This window comes from Anas platyrhynchos, chromosome Z (genome assembly GCF_047663525.1).
Source record: "Anas platyrhynchos isolate ZD024472 breed Pekin duck chromosome Z, IASCAAS_PekinDuck_T2T, whole genome shotgun sequence".
Taxonomy (NCBI): domain Eukaryota; kingdom Metazoa; phylum Chordata; class Aves; order Anseriformes; family Anatidae; genus Anas; species Anas platyrhynchos.
The window spans coordinates 77,749,486-77,774,125 of NC_092621.1; the positions used below are offsets into that span (position 1 = coordinate 77,749,486).

At 40.0% G+C, this 24,640-nt stretch overlaps 1 protein-coding gene across 3 annotated transcripts in view; it reads right to left on the reverse strand.

Annotated features, from left to right (window-relative positions):
- Positions 1-24,640, reverse strand: part of RASGRF2 (Ras protein specific guanine nucleotide releasing factor 2) — a 136,947-nt gene that overhangs the window by 68,336 nt on the left and 43,971 nt on the right. For all 3 annotated transcript variants that reach the window (XM_038170752.2, XM_038170751.2, XM_038170753.2), the window contains exons 3-9: positions 14,579-14,726; positions 13,846-13,935; positions 12,166-12,419; positions 10,920-10,999; positions 10,325-10,518; positions 8,673-8,782; positions 6,557-6,675 (exon numbers count right to left, since the gene is read on the reverse strand). In XM_038170752.2, the coding sequence (XP_038026680.1) occupies positions 6,557-6,675; positions 8,673-8,782; positions 10,325-10,518; positions 10,920-10,999; positions 12,166-12,419; positions 13,846-13,935; positions 14,579-14,726 (995 nt within the window). The remainder of the gene's footprint in view (positions 1-6,556; positions 6,676-8,672; positions 8,783-10,324; positions 10,519-10,919; positions 11,000-12,165; positions 12,420-13,845; positions 13,936-14,578; positions 14,727-24,640) is intronic.

The window sequence follows — 24,640 nt, forward strand, 5'->3', positions numbered from 1 at the left end:
CGTGGCAGCCTGACTGCCATGCTGCATCGCCTGCTTGGTCCTGCACGCAAATGTCTGGCTGCCACTAGGCAGTATTTTGGCCTTGCACTTGCAGAGCTCAAAGCTCCATGGATGAACCCTGGCTTTGAGCACATCAGTGGCACAAACCCCCATGGGGAAGATCTGGCCAGCCATAGCTCCCAGCCAGCCACATGGAGGCAAAGAGTAAGGCCTTGGGTGCCCCAGTCACTTCATCCCCCCAGACATGCAGCCTCCTGTTCCCACCAGCCCTGCAGCCACTCAAGGCCCCATGCTGCTGTCCCCTGGGACCCCAGAAACCCATAGCAGCTGTTGAAGCAGTCAGTAGTGCTAGCTGGAAGAGCCGTGGGTCTGGCACAATGGGGACAACTGTGCAAACCCCATCCAGCTCAGCAGCAAGTGGCCACCATTAGTGTAGAGACACTCCCAGCCTTTTGTTAACACAGAGCAATCCCAATGGTGCCACATAAGGGAAGGGTGTGTTTTTTCCTGCTTGAACATCTCATATGTATTTATTATCAATAGATCCCTTCCTGTAGAGGCAACATAGGGCAACAAAAATGGTGAAGGGTCTAGAGGGAGCTGAGGAACTCACATGAGGAGCTGCTGAAATTGCCTGGATTGTTCAGCCTGGAGCAGAACAGGCTGAGGGGAGGCTTCGTGGTGGCTTGCAGCTCCCTCAGGAGGGGAGCGGAGGGGCAGGCGCTGAGCTCTGCTCTCTGGGGACAGCGACAGGACCCAAGGGGACGGCATGGAGCTGGGACAGGGGAGGGTCAGGCTGGGGGCTGGGGAAAAGTTCTGCACCCAGAGGTGGTTGGGCACTGGGACAGGCTCCCCAGGGCAGTGGTCATGGCACCGAGCCTGACAGAGTTCAAGAAGCGTTTGGACAATGCTCTCAGACACATAATCTGATTTTTAGGTAGAAATGTGTGGAGGCAGGAGTTGGATTTGATGATCCTTGTGGTCCCTTTCAACTCAGGATATTCTATGATTCAGTAACATACAGGCTTACCATAGAATCACAGAATTATAGAATGGCTCCAGTTGGAAGGGGCCTTAAAGATCATCTTGTTCCAATCCCCCCACCCCCCCAACCACTATCATAGGCAGGGATGCCACACACTAGATAGGTTGGCCAAGGCCCCATCCAGCCTGGCCTCGAACACCTCCAAGGATGGGGCATCTTCAACTTCTCTTGGCTACCTGTTCCAGTGCTGCACTACCCTTACAGTGAAGAATTTCTTCCTGATGCCAAATCTAAATTTATCCTCTTTTAGTTTAAGGCCATTCCCTCATCTTGTCATTATCTACCCAAGTAAAGAGTCCTACTCCATCCTTTATATAAGATCTGTTTAAGTATTGAAAGGCCACAATGAGGTCTGCCGGAACCTTCTCTCTCTCAAGCTGAACATGCCCAGCTCTCACAGACTTGATCTCCCTCGACCTGCTGGTCATACCTGTTTTGGTGCATCCCAGGACGCTGTTGGCTTTCTGGGCTGCAAGCACACACTGCTGGCTCACATCCAGTTATACACTGTCCTTGTCTGTATCCCCGAAATGAATCTGAAATTGGTTTACTTAAGCCACGAGTTTGACCTGGGTCACACAGTACACTCTAACAGTAACCTTTACAGACTGATTCCCACAGAAAAATTAATATTTTTTTTACTGAAGAAATACTAGGTACACAGACAAATGATACTAGTGAATTTTAAGGGGAAAAAAATAGACATTTAAATGCAAAATATTTTAATCATACAGAATAAAAAGTTATTCAGTTTAAGTAAATTGCATGGTAAAAGTCAGTCAAGGCAAATCACAACCCTGTAATTTTCTTGAAGTGGATGCACTGTAACAGATTTATATTTTTCTCGGAGCTACGTTCATAACTCTTTAAATACCTCCATTATAACAAATACGTAAATTTAAGAAATGATCCAGTAAGTTACAAGTGGACATTGTACAAACAGTATTGGTAGTTATTATAGAATGCTTCACAGTTTGGCCACATAACTAAAGAAACACTACAGAAAGGATTTCAAAATTTATTCTAAAACTATTAAACAACTAGCTATGCATATGGCTCTACTTAAACATCAGATATCCTGATAATGCTAGCTAGAGAAGATCTCACGAAGGGATACACCTAAACTACATTCCCAACCTTCATTAAATATGTTATTCTTTTCAGATACAATAAAAGCTTGTACCTAGTCAAAATGATGCAGCTACTGTATACAGGTCTACTAAGTAGTCACAAAAGATCCAGAAGTAAATTTGTATATAAATGAAAAATAAGCTTCAATTATGAAGTTTTCACATTTGTTGCTCTACCATTGAAGTAAGCCCCTCCAGATAAGAACTGCAACCTCTTTACAGTTCCTGGTTAAATTTAACACTTATTCTAAATTACAGTTTTGTGAAACATAACAAGAAATTCATTCTCTGCTATCACAGAATTACAGAATGGTTAAGGTTAGAAGGGACCTCTGGAGCTCATCTGGTCCAGCCTCCCTGCTCAAGCAGGGCCACTGAGAGCAGGTTCTCCAGGCCCATGTTCAGGCAGCTTTTAAAAATCTCCGAGGAGACTCTACAGCCTCTCTGGGCAGCCTGTGCCAGTGCTCAGTCACTCATAAAGTAATTAAGTGCTTCCTGACATTCAGACAGAACCTTTTGTGTTCCTATTTATGCCTGCTGCCTCTTGTCCTATCCCAGGGCACCACTCAAAATGGTCTGGCTCCATCTTCATTGCAACCTCCCTTCTCGTATTTATATACATTGATACTGGTATTTATATACATTGATAAGATCCTCCCGGATCCTGCTGCTCTCCAGACTGAACAGTCTCAGTTTTCTCAGCTTCCCTTCAGGACAGGTGCTCCAGCAACTTGATCATCTCAGTCACCCTCTGTTGGACTTTCTCCAGTATGTCCATATCTCTCCTGAACTTAGGGGCCCAGAAGTGGATACAGGAATCCAGATACTCCAGCCTTGCCAAAGCTGAGTAGAGAGGAAGGATCACTTCCCTTGATCTGCTATACCTAGGCTTCACTGGGAACAGTTTCCAAAACCACTGAGAATAAAGAACGAGTAACATTTCCTCTCTCTTTTTGCTAAGTTCATTTTATTAGAATTAATTCTACATCAGAATCATACAATCATAGCATGTCTTGGGTTAGAAAGGACCTTAAAGATCATCCAGTTCCAATCCCCTGTCATACGCAGGGATGCCACCCACTAGATCAGCTTGGCCAAGGCCCCATCCAATCTGACCATGAACACCTCCAGAGACGGGACGTGCATAGCTTCTGTGGGCAACCTGTGCCAGTACCTCATTGCCCTTTGAGTAAAGAATTTCCTCCTGACCCCTAATCTCTATCTCCCTTTTTTTAGCTTAAAGCTTTTCCTCCTTGTCCTATCACTGTCTGCCTATGTAAAAAGACCCTTCCCATCTTTTTTATAAGCTCCCTTTAAGTATTGAAATGCTGCAATGAGGTCTCCCCAGAGACTTCTCTTTTTTAGGCTGAACAGCCCCAGCTCTCTCAGACTTATAACAACACTAAACACCGGTCCCAAGACAGAAGCCCTGAGGGACTCCACCTGGACATAGAGACATTGACCACCACTCTCTGGGTGCAGCCTTCAAGCCAATTCTTTATCCACTGAATGCTCCACCCTTCCAACCCATATCTCTCCAATTTGGAGGTCAGGATGTCATGTAGGACCATGTCAAAGGCCTTACAGAAGACCAGGTAGATGACATCGGTCAGTCTCCCCTTGTCAATTAATGCAGCCACTCCACCACAGAAGGCCACCAGATCAGTCAGGCAAGATTTGCCCTTAGTGAAGCCATGCTGGCTGTCTTGGATCACCTCCTTATCTTGCACGTGCCTTGACATTGCTTCCAGGAGGATCTGTTCCATGATCTTGTCAGGTACAGAGGTGAGGCTCACCAGCCTGTAGTTCCCCAGGTCTTCCTGTCTACCTTTTTTTAAAAACAGGAGTGATGTTTCCCTTTTTCCAGTCACTGGTAACATGACCTTACCACCAAGAGTTTTCAAGTATGATGGAGAGAGGCTTGGCAACTCCATCAATCAGTTCCCTCAAGACCCTGCGATGCATGGCATTGGGCCCCATAGACTTACACCTCTTCAATTTCATCAGGTGCTCATGAACCTGCTCTTCACTTGCAGTGGGAGGGACTTAGTTCCCCCAGTCCCTGTGTAGAGGTCTAGGGAAATGAGAGCCATGGGATGCCTGACTGGCAGTGAAGGGCAACCAGGCGATCAGGCCCAGTCAGCATAGGTTTATGAAAGGCAGGTCCTGCTTGACGAACCTGATCTCCTTCTATGACAAAGTGACGCGCTTGGTGGATGAGGGAAAGGCTGTGGTTGTGGTCTACCTTGACTTCAGCAAGGCTTTTGACACTGTTTCCCACAGCATTCTCCTCAAGAAACCGTCTGCTCACAGCCTGGACTGGCATATGCTTCATTGGGTTAGAACCTGGCTGGGTAGCCGGGTCCAAAGACTCGTGATGAATGGAGTCAAATCCAGCTGGAGGCTGGTCATCAGTGGCATCCCCCAGGGCTCAGTACTAGGGCCAGTTCATTTTAATATCTTTATCGATGATCTGGGTGAGGGGATCAATTGCACCCTCAGTAAGTTTGCAGATGACACCAAGCTAGGTGCGTGTGTCAATCTGCTCGAGGGTAGGAAGGCTCTGCAGGAGAATCTGGATAGGCTGCACCAATGGGCTGAGGTCAACTGCATGAAGTTCAACAAGGCCAAGTGCCGGGTCCTGCACCTGGGGTGCAATAAACCCAAGCAGAGCTACAGGCTGGGAGATGAGTGGTTGGAGAGCTGCCAGGCAGAGAAGGACCTGGGAGTGATGGTTGATAGTCAGCTGAATATGAGCCAGCAGTGTGCTCAGGTAGCGAAGAAGGCCAACAGCACCTTGGTTTGTATAAGAAGCAGTGTGGCCAGCAGGGCTAGGGAAGTGATTGTCCCCTGTACTCAGCTCTGGTGAGGCCACACGTCGAGTACTGTGTTCAGTTTTGGGCCCCTTTCTACAAGAAGGACACTGAGGTGCTCGAGCGAGTCCAGACAAGGGCAATGAAGTTGGTGAAGGGTCTGGAGAACAAGTCTTATGAGGATCAGCTGTGGGAGCTGGGATTGTTCAGCCTGGAAAAGAGAAAAGGAGGCTCAGGGGCAACCTTATCACACTCTTCAGGTACCTTAAAGGAAGCTGTAGCGAGGTGGGGGTTGGTCTGTTCTCCCACGTGCCTGGTGACAGGACAAGGGGGAATGGGCTTAAGTTGCGCCAGGGAGGGTTAGGTTGGATATTAGGAAGAACTTCTTTACTGAAAGGGTTGTTAGGCATTGGAATAGGCTGCCTTTGGAAGTGGTTGAGTCACCATCCCTGGAGGTCTTTAAAAGACGTTTAGATGTAGAGCTTAGGGATATGGTTCAGTGGAGGACTTGTTAGTGTTAGGTCAGAGGTTGGACTCAGTGATCTTGGAGGTCTCTTCCAACCTAGATGACTCTGTGAAGACTGAGGCAAAGAAGATGTTGAGTGCCTCAGTCTTCACCATGTCTGTTGTTAGCGGTTCTCCCTTCTCCTTTGTCTGAGAGGTAACACTTCTTGGCCTTTCTTTTCTGGCCAATGTACCTCTAGAATCCCTTCTTGTTTTTTGTTTGTTTTTTTTTTTTGCATCCCTTGCCAAGCTCAGTTACTTCAGCGCCTTGGCTTTCCTGATCCCATCCCTGCACACCTGGATGGCATCCCTGTACTCTTCTCAGGCCATGTGTCCCTTCTTCCAAAGCCTATTTCCTTCTTGTGCCTCAGTCTGACCAACAGGTCTTACTCAGCCATGCCAGTTTCCTGTCTTCTCTGCTTGATTTCTTACACATTTTAACCGAAAGAACAAGACATCTCCTTTTTTCATGACCTCTTCTTGTAGGACTGCATTTTGTATCTATCCTGAACTTCTACTGAAGCCCAAAAATGTACATCTCAGGGGACAGGGTGAGTATGTTCAGGTATTGTATCTATTCTGTCATGATCAATTTTGAGGTATTTCTGAAGCACTGAGAAAAATAGGAACTACTGACAGCTGTTTTCTGTCTTAGCAACCATTTTATCATTTGACAAAGCCTCAAACTTCTCTTGCACTTCTTCTCAAATGTTGGCATCCACTATCATTGGCAGCCATGGTCTCTGTGGAGCTGTAGGTAATTCTTTTGAAGATCACAGTCCAGTGTGTATATTACCGTACCATGGATGCTTTACCATTACTGCGCTGCCTTTTTTCATGGTTCCTCAAGAAAACAGCACAGAAGTGGGGGATCAGCTATAGTCCCAAATTAGTTGTCATCTGTTGATAACATTTTATGACCTATCCTACATGAAGTGTTAATCTTCAAGTACGTCAGCTGTGCCTAGTGTAGTGACCTGCCCAATGATGGCAATGTGAATCCTGCTGGTTTTAAAGCATTTTTGTCATGATTATATAGATAGCTTTAAAGGAGAATATCTTACCTTGGCGTATAAAAGTTTGGCTAGTATCTAGTAAAATATCACAGCCTTCTACAATTGTTCTTTCTATGGCTAGATTCTTCCGGATGTTTTCTGTGTCACTCACTTCATCATGCATCACCCTGTCAGACACAATAAAAATGCACTTTAAATTCCCTGAAATATATCTTGCACCTGCTGCGTCTATTTTCACTTGCACTTATCCAGTGTATGCACAAAAAGTACCTAATGTCCTTTGCCACAAAACACACATACATGCGGTACATGATTATTCCTGTGAGTTTCTTTTTTTTTCCCCCTTTCAAATCATTGTTGCAATCATTTATTTTTTTCAGCAGTAAAACCTATTTTGCCAGAGTTGTTTTTAGACTTTTCCTGAACACACCTGACAGATGTCACCAAGCTAAAAACTCTTCACAGCTGCTAGAAGAGTGCTTCTGGATCGGTAATAAGAGAGTCTACCACAAAACTGGAAGCGTTTTCTAGTTCTTTGAATTAGTTATATAACATATTTTGGAGTCTTTGTCCTTGATTTTAGGTTCTCACTCTATTCTGCTTCAGTTTACATTTGAATGTACCATTCACTTCCTCATTGCTTCCTACAACAATCACGGCTTCAATGGCTCACCTCCAAACTTCTTTTGCTTATTTTCATAGATATCCTCCCATTACACAGAGAAGAACATTTTTTTCCAAGGCTGAACTCAACACAAACTTAGATGATGCTGTGATGTTCCTGAACTGGGACTTCACTGCACTATCTGGAAGTTACTGTTCCCTCAAATCTACAATAAATGAGTCACAAAGTTTTATATTTATGGTCTGTACTACCTGCCTTATGAGAAGAGGAGGATCAGTCAACCTGAGCCTCCAATTCTGAACACTCAGGGATGAATTTTTTAGATCAGCAATGAACTCTGACTTATGAGAAGAAGCAGAGTCAAAGTTGTTTGATCTGATTGCACATATAACACTAATCATAGAAATTCTATGCTTTGACTAAATGGAAAGGAGATGCTCTTTTCTGCTTCAAATGGCCTCATAACATCGAGGATCTTGCTAAACACTGCAGGAATCAAACACAGACACTTTTATAAAAGTCACTGCCTGCCCAGCTCTTTAAGAAGTCAGTGCTTGAAGAGGTGGCAGGACATGACCTGTAGGTGACTCAGAAAGCTGCCTGTGTTGAAGATATAGCATGACAAAAAGGAAAAGATAATAAGCTCAAAATTAGTGGGTAGTTTGCACAACATAGCCACTAGGTCTTAACAGCATTAAAAAAATGAACAGTCCAAAGCATGCAATTAACAAAAGCTACAAAGCAATCACTGGTTTACAACTACATATTTCATAAGTATTTATTTGGTGAATACTCCAGATATTCAAGGCATATGTCCTAGAGTTCATGCAGCATTTCTTTGCTGCACAACAGAAAGCTGTGTTGCCTAGAGATAGCAACCAAATTTCCTACTGGGCTGACAGAGAGAAATATCTAAGAAAGGATAGGGGATTTCTGGGAAGACATTAATTTTGCAGGATTTTACAGGGAGCACCAATTCTTAAAATATATCTTTAGCTCCTGTTTATCTGGTATTATTTAAAGCATATGTGTAGATCATAATTTCATTAACACATGCAAACTGTAACACAGATTGAGAACTCAGTAATTTTCAAGACCCTGACTGATTCCCGTTCTCACAGAATATCAAAAATGCCCCCCCCCACTTTTTTAAACTGTGAAAAAATACATACATGTGTGTATATAAAGAAAATTACTTTGCCCACAACCCAAGGGTAGGTAGTTTCTATAGCAAGTCTATTCTCCCCTACCCAAAATACAAGGAAACACTTGTAGATTTGTTAGTCAAAAAAAAAAACAACAAACAAACAAACAAAAAAAAAAAAAAAAAAAAAAAAAAAAACAGAAGAGCCAAAGTACTAGTATTTTGGCTTTGGTTATCTTTATTCTGGTTTGGTTTTCTTCCTTTTCTTTAGGAGAACTTTTTAAAAAAGAACAAAAAACAAACTAAAACAAAGAAAACTGATTTTTCATTTCAGAGTCTTTGATGCAGGATTATCCAAAAAAAAAAAAAAAAAAAAAAAAGGTGAAAAGACTTACCTTGAAAGTTCTTCCAGTTTAGATTTAGCAAATTCAAGGCTCTTTCGTTCAACATGTTCATGTGGTGTGTGAGCCAGAAGTTCATGCAGTGTTATAATATATCTAGGGATCTTAAAATAAATTAGGTATAGAATCAGCAAATCCATGAAGGAATAATTCCAATACAGCATTTTCTTAAATATTAGCCATTATATTCACCACTAAAGTTTTACAAGCATGGTCTTTTTTTTTCTTTTTTTTTAATTTTTTTAATATCCACAGCTAAGTAATTATACATAAACTCTAAATAGACCTGCCAAAGTGAGCAGTTTTATTTAGAATTTATTTTTTTTAGGTGACAGAGGCTGCATATGCATAGGTACATTCTCAGTTTGAAGAAACACAAGGTTTTTTTCTTACTTTTTAAGAAAAAAATCAGGTCAGAGGCAGTGACAAATATGACATAAATTTCACGTTTTCATGCTGCTATCCATGTGTCAACAGAGAAAACTTTCAGAACTCTCTGGGAGATCCATGTATACCTTCCCACAATTTTGATAGGATACATGCATCTAGATTTTTTTATGACTTTGAAAATACCAGCTAACCTGTTAGCATATAAATGAAAGAATTCACATTGTACTGATGGGCATTAAAGATGGAATAAAAGAACAATGACACTGATTCACTTTGTCATCACTTAAAGCAGTTTCATAATTGTTAAACAGAACCACGTGATACTATAGTAAACTTATTTTTACGGGGTAAAAGTCATTTAGAAAGTGGAGAGGTGTCTTCTCTTATGCTGAAATGAAAAGTCCTCAGCAATGACACTGTGCCCATCACATACTGAATAGGTTTTGTATCCTATTTTCTATTTCCCCTTTAAAATTCCAAGATCTTTCTTCAAATCTTTTTTCAATCAAAAGATCCCCAAACTTTATGACATACAAATTCAAAGCTGAACAAATGCAGTGTTACAGGTGGTAATGGCCTTTAGGTTAATACGGCTGACTAGAACTACCACAAATGTCAGTGACCCTCTTTTTTCTTTTTCTCTCTCTACGTCTTTTGCAGTAACTGAACAAACTGAGGGTGTTCACTGTTGTAATGATGAGTAAATTGTTATGTCAAATGTGTAAGTCACAAAATCTTCAAACCAGCATTTCATAGACCTATGAAAACAGCTGCAAATAATTAATCCAGGCAGATCAAGACAAAGTACCACAAGGCTAAAAAAGTTTTCAAAACTTCTGTAGAATATTGTTCATTTTCTAAAGACCAGGTCACTGGAGAACAAAATGGTTTCCAAGAGTATTCCTTGTAAAATGCTTGTGGTTGTTCTAGCTTGTTATACCAGTTACATTGCTGCATATCCCTGCAGCAGGTCAGAAATTGAGAATTTGTTTCTCAACTTTTCTTTTTTGTTTGGCACTAGTCCTCATCTAACATTCTCCTTGAACGTACACAAGATTCTGGATAGAGCTGAATCAGTGTAGTTGGAGAAAAGATCTCTACAGGCAGTGCCTAATAAATAAATGAAAGCTAAATTAATTTGCACAAGACTACTTTAGTTAAGCAAAAAGCATCTTCTATTAATCAGAATTTCAGTAACACAAAATGAGTCAACCAAACAATAAAAACAAACAGTGAAAAAAATGTACAGAGACTACCTGAAACATGGGGTAAGTAAGGAAAGTTTCCAGCATTCGCCCCTCACATGCTGGGTTGGCTTCATATTGCTTCAAGAGTTTGTCAAAATCTCTGTTTTGCTTACAGTTTGCCAGTACTTGTAGACTATATTGATGATTCCGAACAAATTCTTGATATATGTTCAGCATTGGCAGCAGAATGTCAAATAAGTCAGCTAGAAAAAGTCAAAAAATGCTTTTTTTTTCCAGCTACCCATCTCTTGGAATGTATTTTTAACGAAACTACTATGTTCTATGGAAGTGAATTACTGTAATCAGTACTGAGATTTTAGAAGCATTAAACTTGGTTCCTCCACCTGCCAAAATACAGTTGTTCTGATTAGTAATCAGCTAATATCACTGAAAATTCAGGGGCCCATGTCTAAACAATGCTTAGCGTAGAGGCTAACCCAGAGGCATTCTCATATATGGACTTCGAGAGAGTCATATTACTGCTCACATGGAACATTCACTACACCAGATCACATAGTGTTACTTCTGCAAACATATTCCACTCAAAAAGGACACTAGCAATAATTAAGAAAATTGTACCCTTAGAGAAAATACAGTAACTTACCTAGAATTAAGGTAGGCCAATTAGCTATTCTTGCTTTTAAACCTTGGTGAAATATTTCATGAAGAAACATGATTGTTTCACTGAAAAACAAGTATTTAAAGAAAAAAAAAAAAAAGACAATTCAGGTCTATTTTCTCATTTGTAATTCAAAGAGGAACATTTGGATATTGGAACTTCATGGATATTAGTGTATTTTGCACTTCAGTAGAAAAAAAATAGAAGACAGTCATTATTATACAAGTAAATGCCTCATTTTATTATACTGTATAAAATTTTTAGTATAGTATCTTTTCAAAATGCATATTTACTGTAGAAAGCATATTCTAACTGCTTAGTCTTTTAAATAAAAGCATCTACTAAATAACACGTTCCACACATGTTAAATAATAGAGTATCCTTGGCAATGCATTCAGTAAATACACAGTAAATACTCCTCTTAAACAAAAGGATCAATAAGATGCAGAAAACTTCTAGCCAGTGGTAGTCATCTATATTCTTATTTGCTGCTCGTCAAAATTTGAAGCTTAGAACTCTTCTATAACATGAACCTTAATATTGTATTTTAGCTCATGAGGTCAGCAGAATCAGCATTAGAGGAATCCCAATTGTAAGTGAAACGATTATGCATAAACTATTATGAAAGGGAAGCCTGTCTCATAACTGAAGCACCATATTATTTTTCTTAGAATTTTGGGGCAGACTTGGATGCAATCTCAATCCTGTTTCAAATTCTAGATGCCTGTTGGCTTATTTTTGCGTACTCATTAAAATGGCACTTGGATGCTTAATGCAAAGAACAATTCTTTTTTGTAGGATGTGAACAGACAAGCAAGAGAGAAGGAGGTTCCTTAGGCATGGCAAAAGCAAATAGGAAATATGACATAGTCATCCTCAGGGTCTTATCTGGATCATATGAGGCCATTAAGTCCAATTTTGCTCTCATAAGAGAAAAGGAAAGAAGAAAGGTGGCAGGAAATTTAAGAGAACTGCCCCATGAGGCATTATATTCCTCTAGCAAAGAAGACAAAGAATGTAAGGAGGCACAGAGGACTAACTGGCTTCAAACAGCATCACAGACAGCACCTTTCCTTTTACCCTAAGGAAATGTGGTCCTCCTCAGTCACATTACTTACATCAGAACAGCAACAACAACAAAATGCCAAACTTCACTACTGAAAATTCAAGCAGAATGGGAAGAAGTGGTCAGGCAAATCCCTAAAAGCAACTTAAAAAAAAAAACACTTACCTGTTGAGGAAAATACTACTGACGTCATCGTGACTGATAGGTGGCTTCTTTGAACTTGCAGCCATTCTTAAGGGCCTCAGAAAACAGTTCACAAGAACATAAAGTTGATGCACATATTCAGATTCAGCCTCAACCATGTTAAAAACAATCTGATTCCTTTTTCTCATACTTTCTGCATGAGGAGAACAAATATAATCTTGGACAATAGTCTTCCATTTTCTTCTGCATAGCCAGCCCCGCATAAAGCTCTGAACCTAAAAAAACACCAAGTAGAAAAGAAGAATTAAATTACTTAAAATAAGTTTTTCACTGTAGAAATAACTGTATGTGTGAAATGCTTGTCAAAAAAGTAAATATGTTGCCCTCTAAAACATTACTGATCCATAATTGTTCCTGAATTATATTTTTTAGATATCTATTTAATAATAGAAGCCACACAAGCGTTTGATAATGTTGGTAATATTTGTTTCCCAACCATATATATATCAAAGTAACTTCTACCGCAGGCTCAAAGGTTGTACCTTTTCATATACTCTTCCTGTCAGCACAACTATCCAGGTTATCTGCCCAGATTATTTTAACTCCTTTTACTTCCCCTTACATATTTCTCACTTTCTTATATCCTCAATCATATTGTTTTCATGGTTTTCATGGAACGCATTTCAAAATAGATTTTGTATCAGCATTGACACAATTCTGAAACAGCTGTTAGGCTGTTTGATTTTTGTTTTGCATAGATACTACTTAATGTTTGCATTTAAAGCTACATATGCTGTTTAATATCAGACACCTAGGCCAGCGATACCATTATAAAGAAAAGTCAGATATTTGCCATTTTTAAGAGGTCACAGAAAATAATATGTCACAGAAAAATCTACTTAGGTATAATACCCATTGAAGTTACAAGTGGACAAAAGACTACATAAAAGGTCTACTTCTGGTCACAGAAAACTTCAATATGTCTTTTCCTTGATCTTGATGTGATGATCATTCATTTTGAAAGAGAAATGGAAAATTTCACTGGTAACAGTTTACTCTGAATAAATAACTTAAAAAAAAAAAAAAAAAAGGAGGGGGGAGGGGCAACTGTCAAAACAATCAAGGTATAGAATGCAGTGAATCAGAATCAGAACTCTCCTTGTACTAAAAGAGGTATTTCTGGCTCTATTACAATGTTAAATCTGTATGGAAAGGAAAATTCATACCAACTCAATACCTGACTTAGACTATGTGACCCAGAAACGGGTAGTGAAACTAAGTCCATACAGCAGAAAAGAAATTATGCAATTTAAGCTATTCTTTTATATCTTTATAAGCATTTTTATAAGAAAGTAGTATAAAGTTACTACATTCTTGATTCCCGCAGGACATAGCCAATGACTGAATTTCACCCTTCATAAGCAGTCAAATGCAAAGTGCAACCTTCTCTAATCAACTGAATATAAACAAAGTAAAAACAAATATTGAAGTAACAAAGACTCTCAGGGATAAATAGCCCCTGAAATGTATTAAGTTGATATAATTTATGTGGTTTGAGTAGGATCAGGTCAAAAGACATCTGGACAGTTGAGCGTACTTAATCAAACAGTACCTGAATGCAAAACTAGACAAACTAAAATACACAAGCAACCTCCCACATTCCATTTTTCTCCTTTCAAACACAGAATATTGCATATTTACCTTTTTAATTTTTTTAATATCTGGATCCTCATCTTCCTGGTTGCCTTGATAAGGTCGCATTCTTTCTTTTGTTTTATTGAGAGCTATAATCTGACAAAAACAACCATTCATTAAATGATTTTTCAATGCAATTAAATTATTTGCTACAGAACTAATAGAAAAATCTCTTTGCCTTCTTCAAAAGCTCTTCCTAAAGACTGTTAAAGCCGCATGGAATGACAAGCACATTTTTGGTCACAGGGATATAAACACAATTCTCAGAAAACAAACAAGGCTTTTGATCTAGATGACAGAAGGACCAAAAGAGATATGCTTCTCCTCTCAAAATGAAGTGTGTCTTTCAGACCTTCTCAGCTCAGAACTGCAACAAAACTTTTAACATTCAGTGAAACAGAGTAGCTTGGACTGGTCCACAATAATATCACAACCAAAGAAAGGGTTTAGAGGACCAAATACCACGTGTGAAGACAGGTGGGAAATAATACCATCAGTGGGATCAATATTGCAAAGCAACATGTCATCTTAAATTCTCTGACAATGTAGTAATCCAATCAGATTTTCTGCCTGTAATATTTCTAAGAAAAACATCTAGCCAAGGGTTCATAGGACTATTACATGTAGACCTTACTGGGTACGGTTATTTTTGCAAATATCACAGAAATATTAGAAATGATTATAATGGACACAGCAAAACATTACAATTGATTGGTTGTTTGATGATTCTGTCACATACCTCAGATTTAAGTCTTTCAATTTCTGTGTCTTGATCTTCAAGCTGATGTCGAAGTTGATTGGCTGCAATTTTCTCAGTCTCTACAATTTGCACAAGATGAATGTACTTCTGCATCAGTACCTCCCTTTCAATCAGAATATCTGAATAACTAAAAAGGAAAACATTTAATTTAGTAAAAGTAGCCAGATGTTGTCTTTCATATTTCCTTATGGAATATTGACAGAAAAAAAAAATCACATTAATGACAAGAAATCTGCAAACGTGCATTTGTTTGACCTAATATAAAATTAATAGCTTAGTCATAAATAATCCAAACCTATGAAGTGTTCAATAATCTTTTTAGAGATAGGAGTCAACAGTATCCACTATCACAGAACCCAAAGCAAGATAATTGTACTGATCTTTTTAAAAGCTTCTAATTTTCAGCTTAAGCTCAGTAACTCTATTCATTCAATTTCTTTAATTATTTTAAGGGCTGCACTTTTTTTTGTTTGTTTTTTTTCCCCTCTTCCTGTCGTTTGTGGGGATTTGGGAGAAGCATTTGATACTTCATCTGAACTATTTCTAATTCTCTCTACCTCTCAGGTTTCTTCAAGAAGAATTCCCATAATAACCTTCAACATTATTATTTTGGTTTGCTAATACCTATTTTATCGATGAGGTCAGTTTGATATTACTCAAATAAATGCATTTAATCTAATTAGTAACAGGAACTGTGCTATCAGTCCTTTCTTTTATCTTTTAGCTACTTTCCATCAATTAGTATTTTCCTGAAAAGGAACAGTGTCCATAGAGCAATTAAATATCACAACCAGAACCGTGACGAGCATCAATAGCTTTAAACTAAAAGAGATTTAGATTTAGATTAAAGGTTAAGAGGAAATTCTTCACTCAGAGGGTGGTGAGGAACTGGAACAGGTTGCCCAGAGAAGCTGTGGATGCCCCATCCCTGGAGAGGTTCAAGGCCAGGCTTGATGTGGCTTTGAGCAACCTGGTCCGGTGGGAGGTGTCCCTGCCTGCAGCAGGGGGTTGGAACTAGACAAAGTTTAAGGTCCCTTCCAGCCCAAGCCGTTCCATGATCATATAGGAAGTACTCTTTACAACTTGAGATAAAGAAGAAATCAGCTGTTCCTGTTCAACATTTTCACCATACTGATCTTTCATGTGATTCAGTCTCTCTGACAGACAAATGTGTGAAAAAGTATAGTCCTATGAACTGCTTGTTTGCTGGCAATGATTCAGCAAAATCTACAGACACATACAGCCTCTTTACCTAACCTCTGGAATCTTGTTCCTCTGGGATTTAAATAGCCACTCACTCTAGCTGAGCAGTGTAATCAACCTGCTGGAGGGAAGAGATGCCACCCAGAGGAACCATGGCAGGCCTGAGAGGTGGGCCTGTGCCAACCTCTGGAGTTCATCAAGGCCACGTGAAAGGTCCTGCACCTGGGCTAGGGCAATCCCAAGCAAAAATACCGGCTGGACAATGAATGGATAGAGAGGAGCCCTGTGGAGGAGAACCTGGAAGTGCTGGAATTGGGCCTTGAGAAGCCTGGTCTGGTGGGAAGTGTCCCTGCCCATGGCAGGGGGGTTGGAACTAGATGGTCTTTAGGGTCTCTTCCAACCAAAGCCATTCTGAGGTTCTGTGATTTTCAAGATAAAGACCAAGCACAAAACACAGCAGAACTAAGGCCTAAAATTTGGCAAGTGATCTTTTATTATTTTATGATCTATCATAACTTTCCTGCTATCATATTTGCACAGGATTTGACAGATGGGATTTTTGGATTGCACATCTTTTCTTTTTTGATTTCTTTCCGCTTGTTACGGCACTCATTTAAAAACAATCATTTCCTATTAAATACTGTGCTGCTTTTATAAATGTAGCAATATGCATCCTCTTCATCATTTTCAATATATATATTTACTGCCAATTCAATTGGTATTAGCAGAGTTGCATACTTGTGGGGGCACTGTTTAGTACATCTACTAAATTCACTGCTTAACCTAAAAAGCAAGCTTAGATTTAAAATAGAATGAGTTCCCACAGCCACCATAAAGCAAAAGTTTTTCCTCCTTTAATGTATTATGAGAAGAATAGTAAGTGAATTCAATTCAACTGCATTTAATTTCATATTTTTACCACTGCAACTGTAAACAATAAATAGCCAAAATAGTCACTGAGCATCTCTTCCAACAAATAAAACACCATCTCTGAAAAAATCTACTATGGAGCAATCCATATACCTTATGTGGAACAAAAGGTAATAACATAAGAGATTTAGTGCTTTAAAAATGTTTATTAATGATCTTTTCTGTTTTTCAAGAACTGTGGTTTGTTTGTTTGTTTTTTTTCAGAACCATAATACTTAGTCTCTTTGCATCTTAAGAAGCATTTGCAGATGATGAGAAGTGTCTGAGTTAGACACACAGACAGCACTTGAACTTTTACAATGGTAAGAAATGTTACAAAGACAAAAACATATGTAACTGAGAGGAAAATTTAGTCCTTAGCACCTGAAGCACCACTTTGATTTACATTTAACATGAGGAGTAGACTTTTCTATCCAGAGGCAGATCCAAATAGGTGACAGGTGACAGGCCTCCCCCCCACCACCTTTTTTTTTTTGATATTTTTCCTTTTAAAAATTTTCTTTCTTGCTTTCACTACAAAATGTTTCCAGTAAAAAAAAAAAAAAAAAAAAAAAAAAGAGAGAGATTTGAATTTGTCTTTATTTAAGAACAAGGAAAACACAGAATCATAAGGGGTGAACAGCTGCTATAGTAAGAACTGAAGTAAGATTCAGAGTACTAACATATACAATGTTTTTCTTTTACTTTTTTATTATTTTTATTTTTCTCCTTCAGGGGAAGAAATTTCATCCAGATTTTTCAGTTTCTTAAGATGCATTAGTCTTTCTTTACTAGAGAATGAGAACTTTACTGTGAAAGACTGAAAAGTTTCTTTTTTTTTTTTTTTTTTTTTTCCTTTTTGAGATGTATATAGTATATTTTGCTTGGATAGTGGCCTTGGCTGAATAAAATGTCAGTCTCAGCCTGCAAATCAAACATTTCCTTCATTTCTATAATTAGCAGTACAAAAAGTAGTTAATTAGAAAAACCTATGTACACCGTCAGTAACTTAGAATAGGTGAGACATTTTTGTTCTCAGAACTGCTACTTGTCCTGGGAAATGAAAATTACATGATTTTGGAATACAGTTCTCTCAGTTCTAACAACCCTTTTCTCTGCATTTTTCAACCCTTTCTTTGCATTTAAGAGTTAAGAGATCATGCCTAAATTGCTAATGTGTATATCCAACATAATCCCTGGAGCCTTCAAATAGGGCACGGTTTCAATAATGAATCAGCAGGCTTCTAATTGATTATACATGTATACAAAATCAGTCATTAAAGAAAATGGTACCAAAGCATTCAAATGTCAAAGGCAGGTGAAAAATTCCTAAAACAACCTGTAGGAAGACAGCCTGGATCTAGTTCTCTTGTTAACACATTGTTTAACAGAAGGAAACAACTACTATGAACCATGGATTTCTGTGAGGTGGTATTAACATTTCACTGAGAGAAGCAATTCTGCAACTTTATCACAATAGGTAGTAAGACTCAAAGACTGAGCAATCTGAAAGGTGAGGCTATACCTACCTGTTACTATTGCACGCAGAGGCAGATAACTACAAGAACCTTAAGCTTTGACTGATCACTACCTAGCACATAGAGATAGGCAGAAACAAAGTATGTCCTGAAAAAAATATGCCTCGTTTAGACCCCATGGGAGTTTACATGCTCAGAAAATATAGGAAAAATGCAGAAATTTAGGAAGTGTCTCATTGTTAGGAACTCTCTTTTGTAGAAGCAGATGAAGATAGAAGTCTCCAGTAGTGATATCAGCAAATATAATGGATTTTTGTACTGAATTCAGAACAGAATTATGGTTATCTGTGCCAGGGAAGCTTTAGGTTAGATATTAGGATAAATTTCTTTACTGAAAGGGTTGTGTGGCATTGGAATGGGCTACCCAGGGGAGTGGTTTTGTCACCATCCCTGGGGGTCTTCAAGGAATGTGTAGATGTGGTGCTTAATAGCATGGTTCAGTGGTGGACGTGTTCAGTAGTAGGTTAACGGTTGGACTAGATGATCTTGGAAGTGTTTTCCAACCTGAATGATTCTATGATTCTTTGTACTGAATGTTAATTGTACTAAAACTATTCAGGTAGCTGAAAACACCATGCAGTGGACCCTGGGCACAACTATTTATGACTCTATCAAATCCCCTAAAGATATGAAATACAAAATGCAACCTAATCAGTTCTTTGTGAAAAGCAGGCAACTTGACTTTGGGGGTGTTGTATGCAAAAGAAATTGCAAATCCATCTGCCAATTTGAACTACCCTCAAGCAGTTATAGGAATCCTCACCAAAGGAGGAACAGCTTCCAGCCAGGTTTTTAAGTCTACTATCATACTAACACCCACACAGTGGATGGGAAATGTTACAACAAAATTTACACAATCCATCCCTATGACTGTGACAATGTGACTTGTGAGACCACCTGTACACAATTACAATTAAGCTTTAATGAATTCCTTATCATATGGTATATCAAAGATGACCTACGGCTGTGAGTTACAGGGCTGGGGCTTACTGTAAGATATAAAATTAAGATGGACTTTCAGACACACTAGGACAGCTGTTTAGAAAGGCTGTAAAACTGGTGTCGGCTGATTTCCAGTCAAACAGATGGAAAATGGCACTTGGACTAATGAACAACTACAGCAATCAGGGTGAGGCGTAGGGGGTGATATACTGGGAAACATGCAAAGTCCACACCCCAAACAGCTCTTGATTTTTCTAACTGAGATATGGAAATAAACTGCAACATAAAGCCTTTCAAAAGAGTGGCCCCAACAGCCACTGGAAAGTTTGTGAAACCAAGCCAGGTGAGTTGGGGAATCGCTCTAGGACCATGGATAACTTGGAGGGGAATGCTACCCTCTTACGAGACAGTGAGACAATCCTGAAAGCACACATCATTAATCAATGCATTACCCATCAAACTCCAAAACATGGAGCCCACTACAACTAACACAAAATGAGCAGCTGTTTCAGTTGTTCTGGTACTCTTTTATCCAAGAAAATCTCACTATAGGAATTCATCTACAAACAAACTTGGGTAGAAAGGCACATTACTCCCTTATGCAAAACTGGGACATAATTCAACAGCAGCTATAAAGTACAGACCAAATACAATGGGAAGGGATACTCCTCACTGCATGAACTGAGGCTCCACTGAGCTGTTAAGAACTTGTAGCTACTGTCTCAGGAGGATGGGATTGGTGGGATTTCAAGGATTTACTTAGAAAAGAACTACCACACCAATCACCTGGACAGCCATAATTACCAATATAATTATCACAGCCTTTGGAGCTTTTTGTCTACCTAAAGCATTGTGTGCTGATGCGGAAATGACAGAGAAGGGAAACACAACAGGAACTTATCTGCCAAGACATGCAAGCACCCCTCATGAACTTAAGGAGTACTTTGCAAAGATGTCAGCTACAGGAACATAGCTCTCCTGAGGGATAAGACAGGTTTCCAGGTGCAAGAAGCACAGGTGGCACAGTCCTCTCTTGTTCTTTTTCTAAGGGTGGAAATGTTAGGGTGTGTGACAAAAGTCGGATTTTAACAAACCCAAATAATCTGAGCCCCCTGTCCTTGCTACTCCCATGGCTATCATAGACCAACCAGCCCTTTAATGGTCCACCTCCACAGGAATGGTCACAGTGTCAGGCAGGGGAACCCCAATGGCCCAGTCAAGAAACAAATACCCAGCTCCTGTCATTGACAAAGAGAAATCCATCAAGCTGAGTCAGTGGAAAAGCTCTCTGGATCACATTTTAAGCTGAAAACGTTTTCCCTACAGAGGTATGAAATATACTACATAATGCTGTACAAAACTCATTATAGCATGCTTATAGGAGGAACCAAGGGCAAGGAAAGGGAGAGCTCAAGGAGGTTCACAGAACAAGAGGAGGAAAGCAGACAGTTACAGGAATAAAAGGAGATGAAAACTCACATGTAAAGAGATTGATGGCACAGTACACTCGTCTGGCCATGCCCAGCACAGTCTGCTGTCTTTGCATTGAACTCAGTGTCTGTTTGCCTGGGTCAGAGAACTCTGTATAAGCATGCATGGAGCTCTAAGTGCCAGCATGTGCAGTTGGGACTGCAGGCCATGGGGCCCTGTGTCTGCAGTGCCAGTAACTACCTGGAGAGGCAGAGGTGCGTGCATATTGTGTGTGTGTGTGTCAGAGAGCAATTGCTAGTGAGTATCAGGCCAGGCTAGCCAGTGGATCAGATGAGATCCTTGGAAACTTGGTACTGAAGAGGCAGCACAACTGAGATCATCAGAGAGTCTGCAAGTTGTCTACTGCCACTGAAGATCCTGTTCAGCTACTGAGAAGACCATGAGGTTGGGTGACTGACTAAGAAATGCATTTGCACACGTGTGTTTCTCTGTGACAGCTGGAAATGAGCATATCCAAGGGCCAGATACCAGCTACGCCGAGTGTATAAGGCCAGTCACTGGAGCAATCCTCACCCCTCAGCGTGGGACCAGCAACTGAAGTGGGACTGGAGGCCTGGAGTGCACATTTCCAGCTTCCAGCAACAGGGGAGACCAAGGATCCAGGGCCAGTTCCTGGACAGACTGAATGTATAGGCTGTTTATTTGAGGGATCCGTATTGTATGTATGCATATTTTTCCATTTAACATACCTTCAACCTGATCAGCCAGGAAAAGAAACTGGATAAGGCTGATGATGATGTCCATGCCTGCAAGGGTGCTGCATGTTTCTGCCTGTGCTGGTCTGTGTAGTCAGCTATGTTTGCATGTGTGCTCATCTGTGTTGGGAATACATGCTGAGGCTCACCTCTGGTTCAGCCTGGGTACAGGAAGGAGAGGCAGCATTGCTTCTGTCACGCTACCAGATCTGGCAACCCTTGTTATTTTGTTCTGTGGATCTAGTCAGACATTATTTGAAAGGCAGATATAAGACTGCTTTGCACATGTTCTAAGAATTACTAAAATCCTTTCAGATCTGTTCCCAGCCAACTGGAAACAACAAAATTGTTGTTATTATTACCTGTACACTGTGAAGGCATTAGTAGCAAAGGTGCTTGCTGTGAGCTTCTGGGCAGCTCTGAGCGAGCACGCTGAGCTTAGAACTGTCTGCAAAATGCTCTGCGAAATACACCCTGCATTATCAGGCACAGTGTGCCAACAAACCTGAAGAATGATCCTTTTCTTTAAGAGCTGCTAATTTGAGGGCAGTAGTTCATCATATGCTTTAAACAGCAAAGTAGCTGAAAGATACACTCCCACTCTTCTCACCCACACAGCACACTTGCTCTCCTACGTCTCACCCATCTATTTCCCTTCTCCTTGCGTGGTGAACACAGGTGTACTGTGTGGATGTGTAGTGAACAGATCCAGTGAACTGAGACAGATTAAAGCTAAGCTGGCAAAGAACAAGCAACACATCATTCTTTTTAGTGCATATCAGTTTCCCAATTAAGTTCACACTTGTGGCAGCCTGAGGGAAGGGTTGGTAAAGGTGTGGGAATGAATGGCTGACTGAGCAGAATGACAGCTGTTTCTTTCAGGAGCAATGTGGGCTTGTGCAGGTTTAAAGCATATGCAAAACTACAGCCTGGGGTGCTTAGTTCAAGATTTTCCAATCATGTAAAGTAGAAAATACCAAAAAAAAAAATGATGAGTACTGCATACACATTAAAAAATGAAACCTAACAGATTTTCAGTTAAATGCAAAAAAATATATATTAAAACCATAGAAGAATGTGTAAGAGAAGGTAAAAAGACAGTCGCAGTCTACTGATGGTGAAACAGAATTTTGCATAAGAGAACAAGTTCTGGAACAAAATTGCCAGACAGAAATCCCACTTGCAGTCACTGATGGAGGAGCCAGGGTTTGCCAAGAACGAATCCACCAGTAACGAAGTGTAATTTGGAAGAAGTAAACATTACTCCACCACTCTGGGTATTATGGAAAACTTGAAACACTAAGAATTGAAATAAAATGAAAAGCAGGTGTAGCGCACAGTGAATGGAGTCCCAGTAGAATATGTTGAATTGCATATCCTATTGCAAGCTGATAAGCCATCCTCCCTCAGATGAGGAGGAGGCTGTATGGAGGTGAACACAAGCACTGCAGAATCTAACTACAGCACAAAAAAAGCCTACCAGCTCTCGAAGAGTGTGTACAGTACTCCCTAAGTGACAAGCGGTAACATACCACCCATAGTGAAATCTTCCAAGAAACAATAGACAATGCCAGTGCAGAAAGTCTTTAATTATTTATTTGCATCCAAAAACAAACAAAAAAAAAAACAACTAATTATTGAAGTGGGACATGTATATAATAAGATGGAAAGGGCTATTTTTTCAACTCTATGTTTGTACCTTGCAAATTAAACCACATGAAAGAGACTCTGATGACTGCAAGCATGCATTTGGCAACAAGTCATAAAAAGCAATCCAAAATTAGATTTTGTATACATTAATCTAAAACAAAACAAAGTAAACAAACCCACAACACAAAAAAGCCAACCTACTTTGTCTCAGCTAAAACATGGATTGCCATCACCAATGTATTCACCCAGAACAAGATATTCCCACACCTACTTTCAGTTTAATGGTAAGGGGGGATGTTCTTAACACCTCCTCAGATTTTTACCTAAGATATCTGAGATATTGCAAAAAAGTATCTCCAAAGGCTACACAAACTGTCACTTAGCAATTAAAAACAAAGGTCTGAGGGAAGGGTCAGAAACATCTTATGTCTCAAACAAAAAGCTGGAGACTCAAAAAATTGCTTCTGCAACTTCTCCCCATATGTCAAAAATAAAGACAAGCAAGAAAAAATTCTGCAGTTATGATGAAGGAAAAATTAACCCCCGAGACAACATTGTTTTATTATTTTTTATTTAATTAAGTTGTCAAAAATGTTAGGGAATAGCCTAAAACTATTATTTCTACTTCTCAGTTATATATTTATATATCTTTAGTGAAACTCAAGTAACTATTATTTGGTCAAGTAACTGTTATGCAGCTCCAGGTGTTTTTTGCTAGGTACAACACAAAGCAAAAATAAAGGAATTTGCACCGAAGTAGAAAAACATCAGAATAATGAGGTAACCACAAGAGTGTCCAACACTCCATGTTCAGCAGCAAAGTTTCCGCAGAGTTTTTGGTGCTTGCAGGTATTTTCTCAAGATATAATACTAGAACATGAAAAGCAATGACCAAGTCCCCCAAAATTTTCAGAAACTTAAATAACAGGAAATTTAAACAATAGAACATTTAAAACCTATGAAGAATAATACATAAAAAATAATTAATTAAAATTCTCTCAAATGACATAGGGCCCTGAGAATACAGAATCACAGAATTTCTAGGTTGGAAGAGACCTCAAGATCATCGAGTCCAACCTCTAACCTAACACTAACCATATCCCTAAACCATAATCCCACTAAACCATATCCCTAAGCTCTACATCTAAACGTCTTTTAAGACTTCCAGGGATGGTGACTCCACCACCTCCCTGGGCAGCCTGTTCCAGTGCCTAACAACCCTTTCAGTAAAGAAGTTCTTCCTAACATCTAACCTAAAACTCCCCTGGCGCAACTTTAGCCCATTCCCCCTCGTCCTGTCACCAGGCACGTGGGAGAACAGACCAACCCCCACCTCACTACAGCCTCCTTTAATGTATCTGTAGAGTGTGATAAGGTCACCCCTGAGCCTCCTCTTCTCCAGGCTGAACAAGCCCAGGTCCTTCAGCCGCTCCTCGTAGGACTTGTTCTCCAGGCCCCTCACCAGCTACGTCGCCCTTCTTTGGACCCGCTCAAGCACCTCGATGTCCTTCTTGTAGCGAGGGGCCCAAAACTGAGCACAGTACTCGAGGTGCGGCCTCACCAGAACCGAGTACAGGGGGACGATCACCTCCCTAGCCCTGCTGGTCACACTG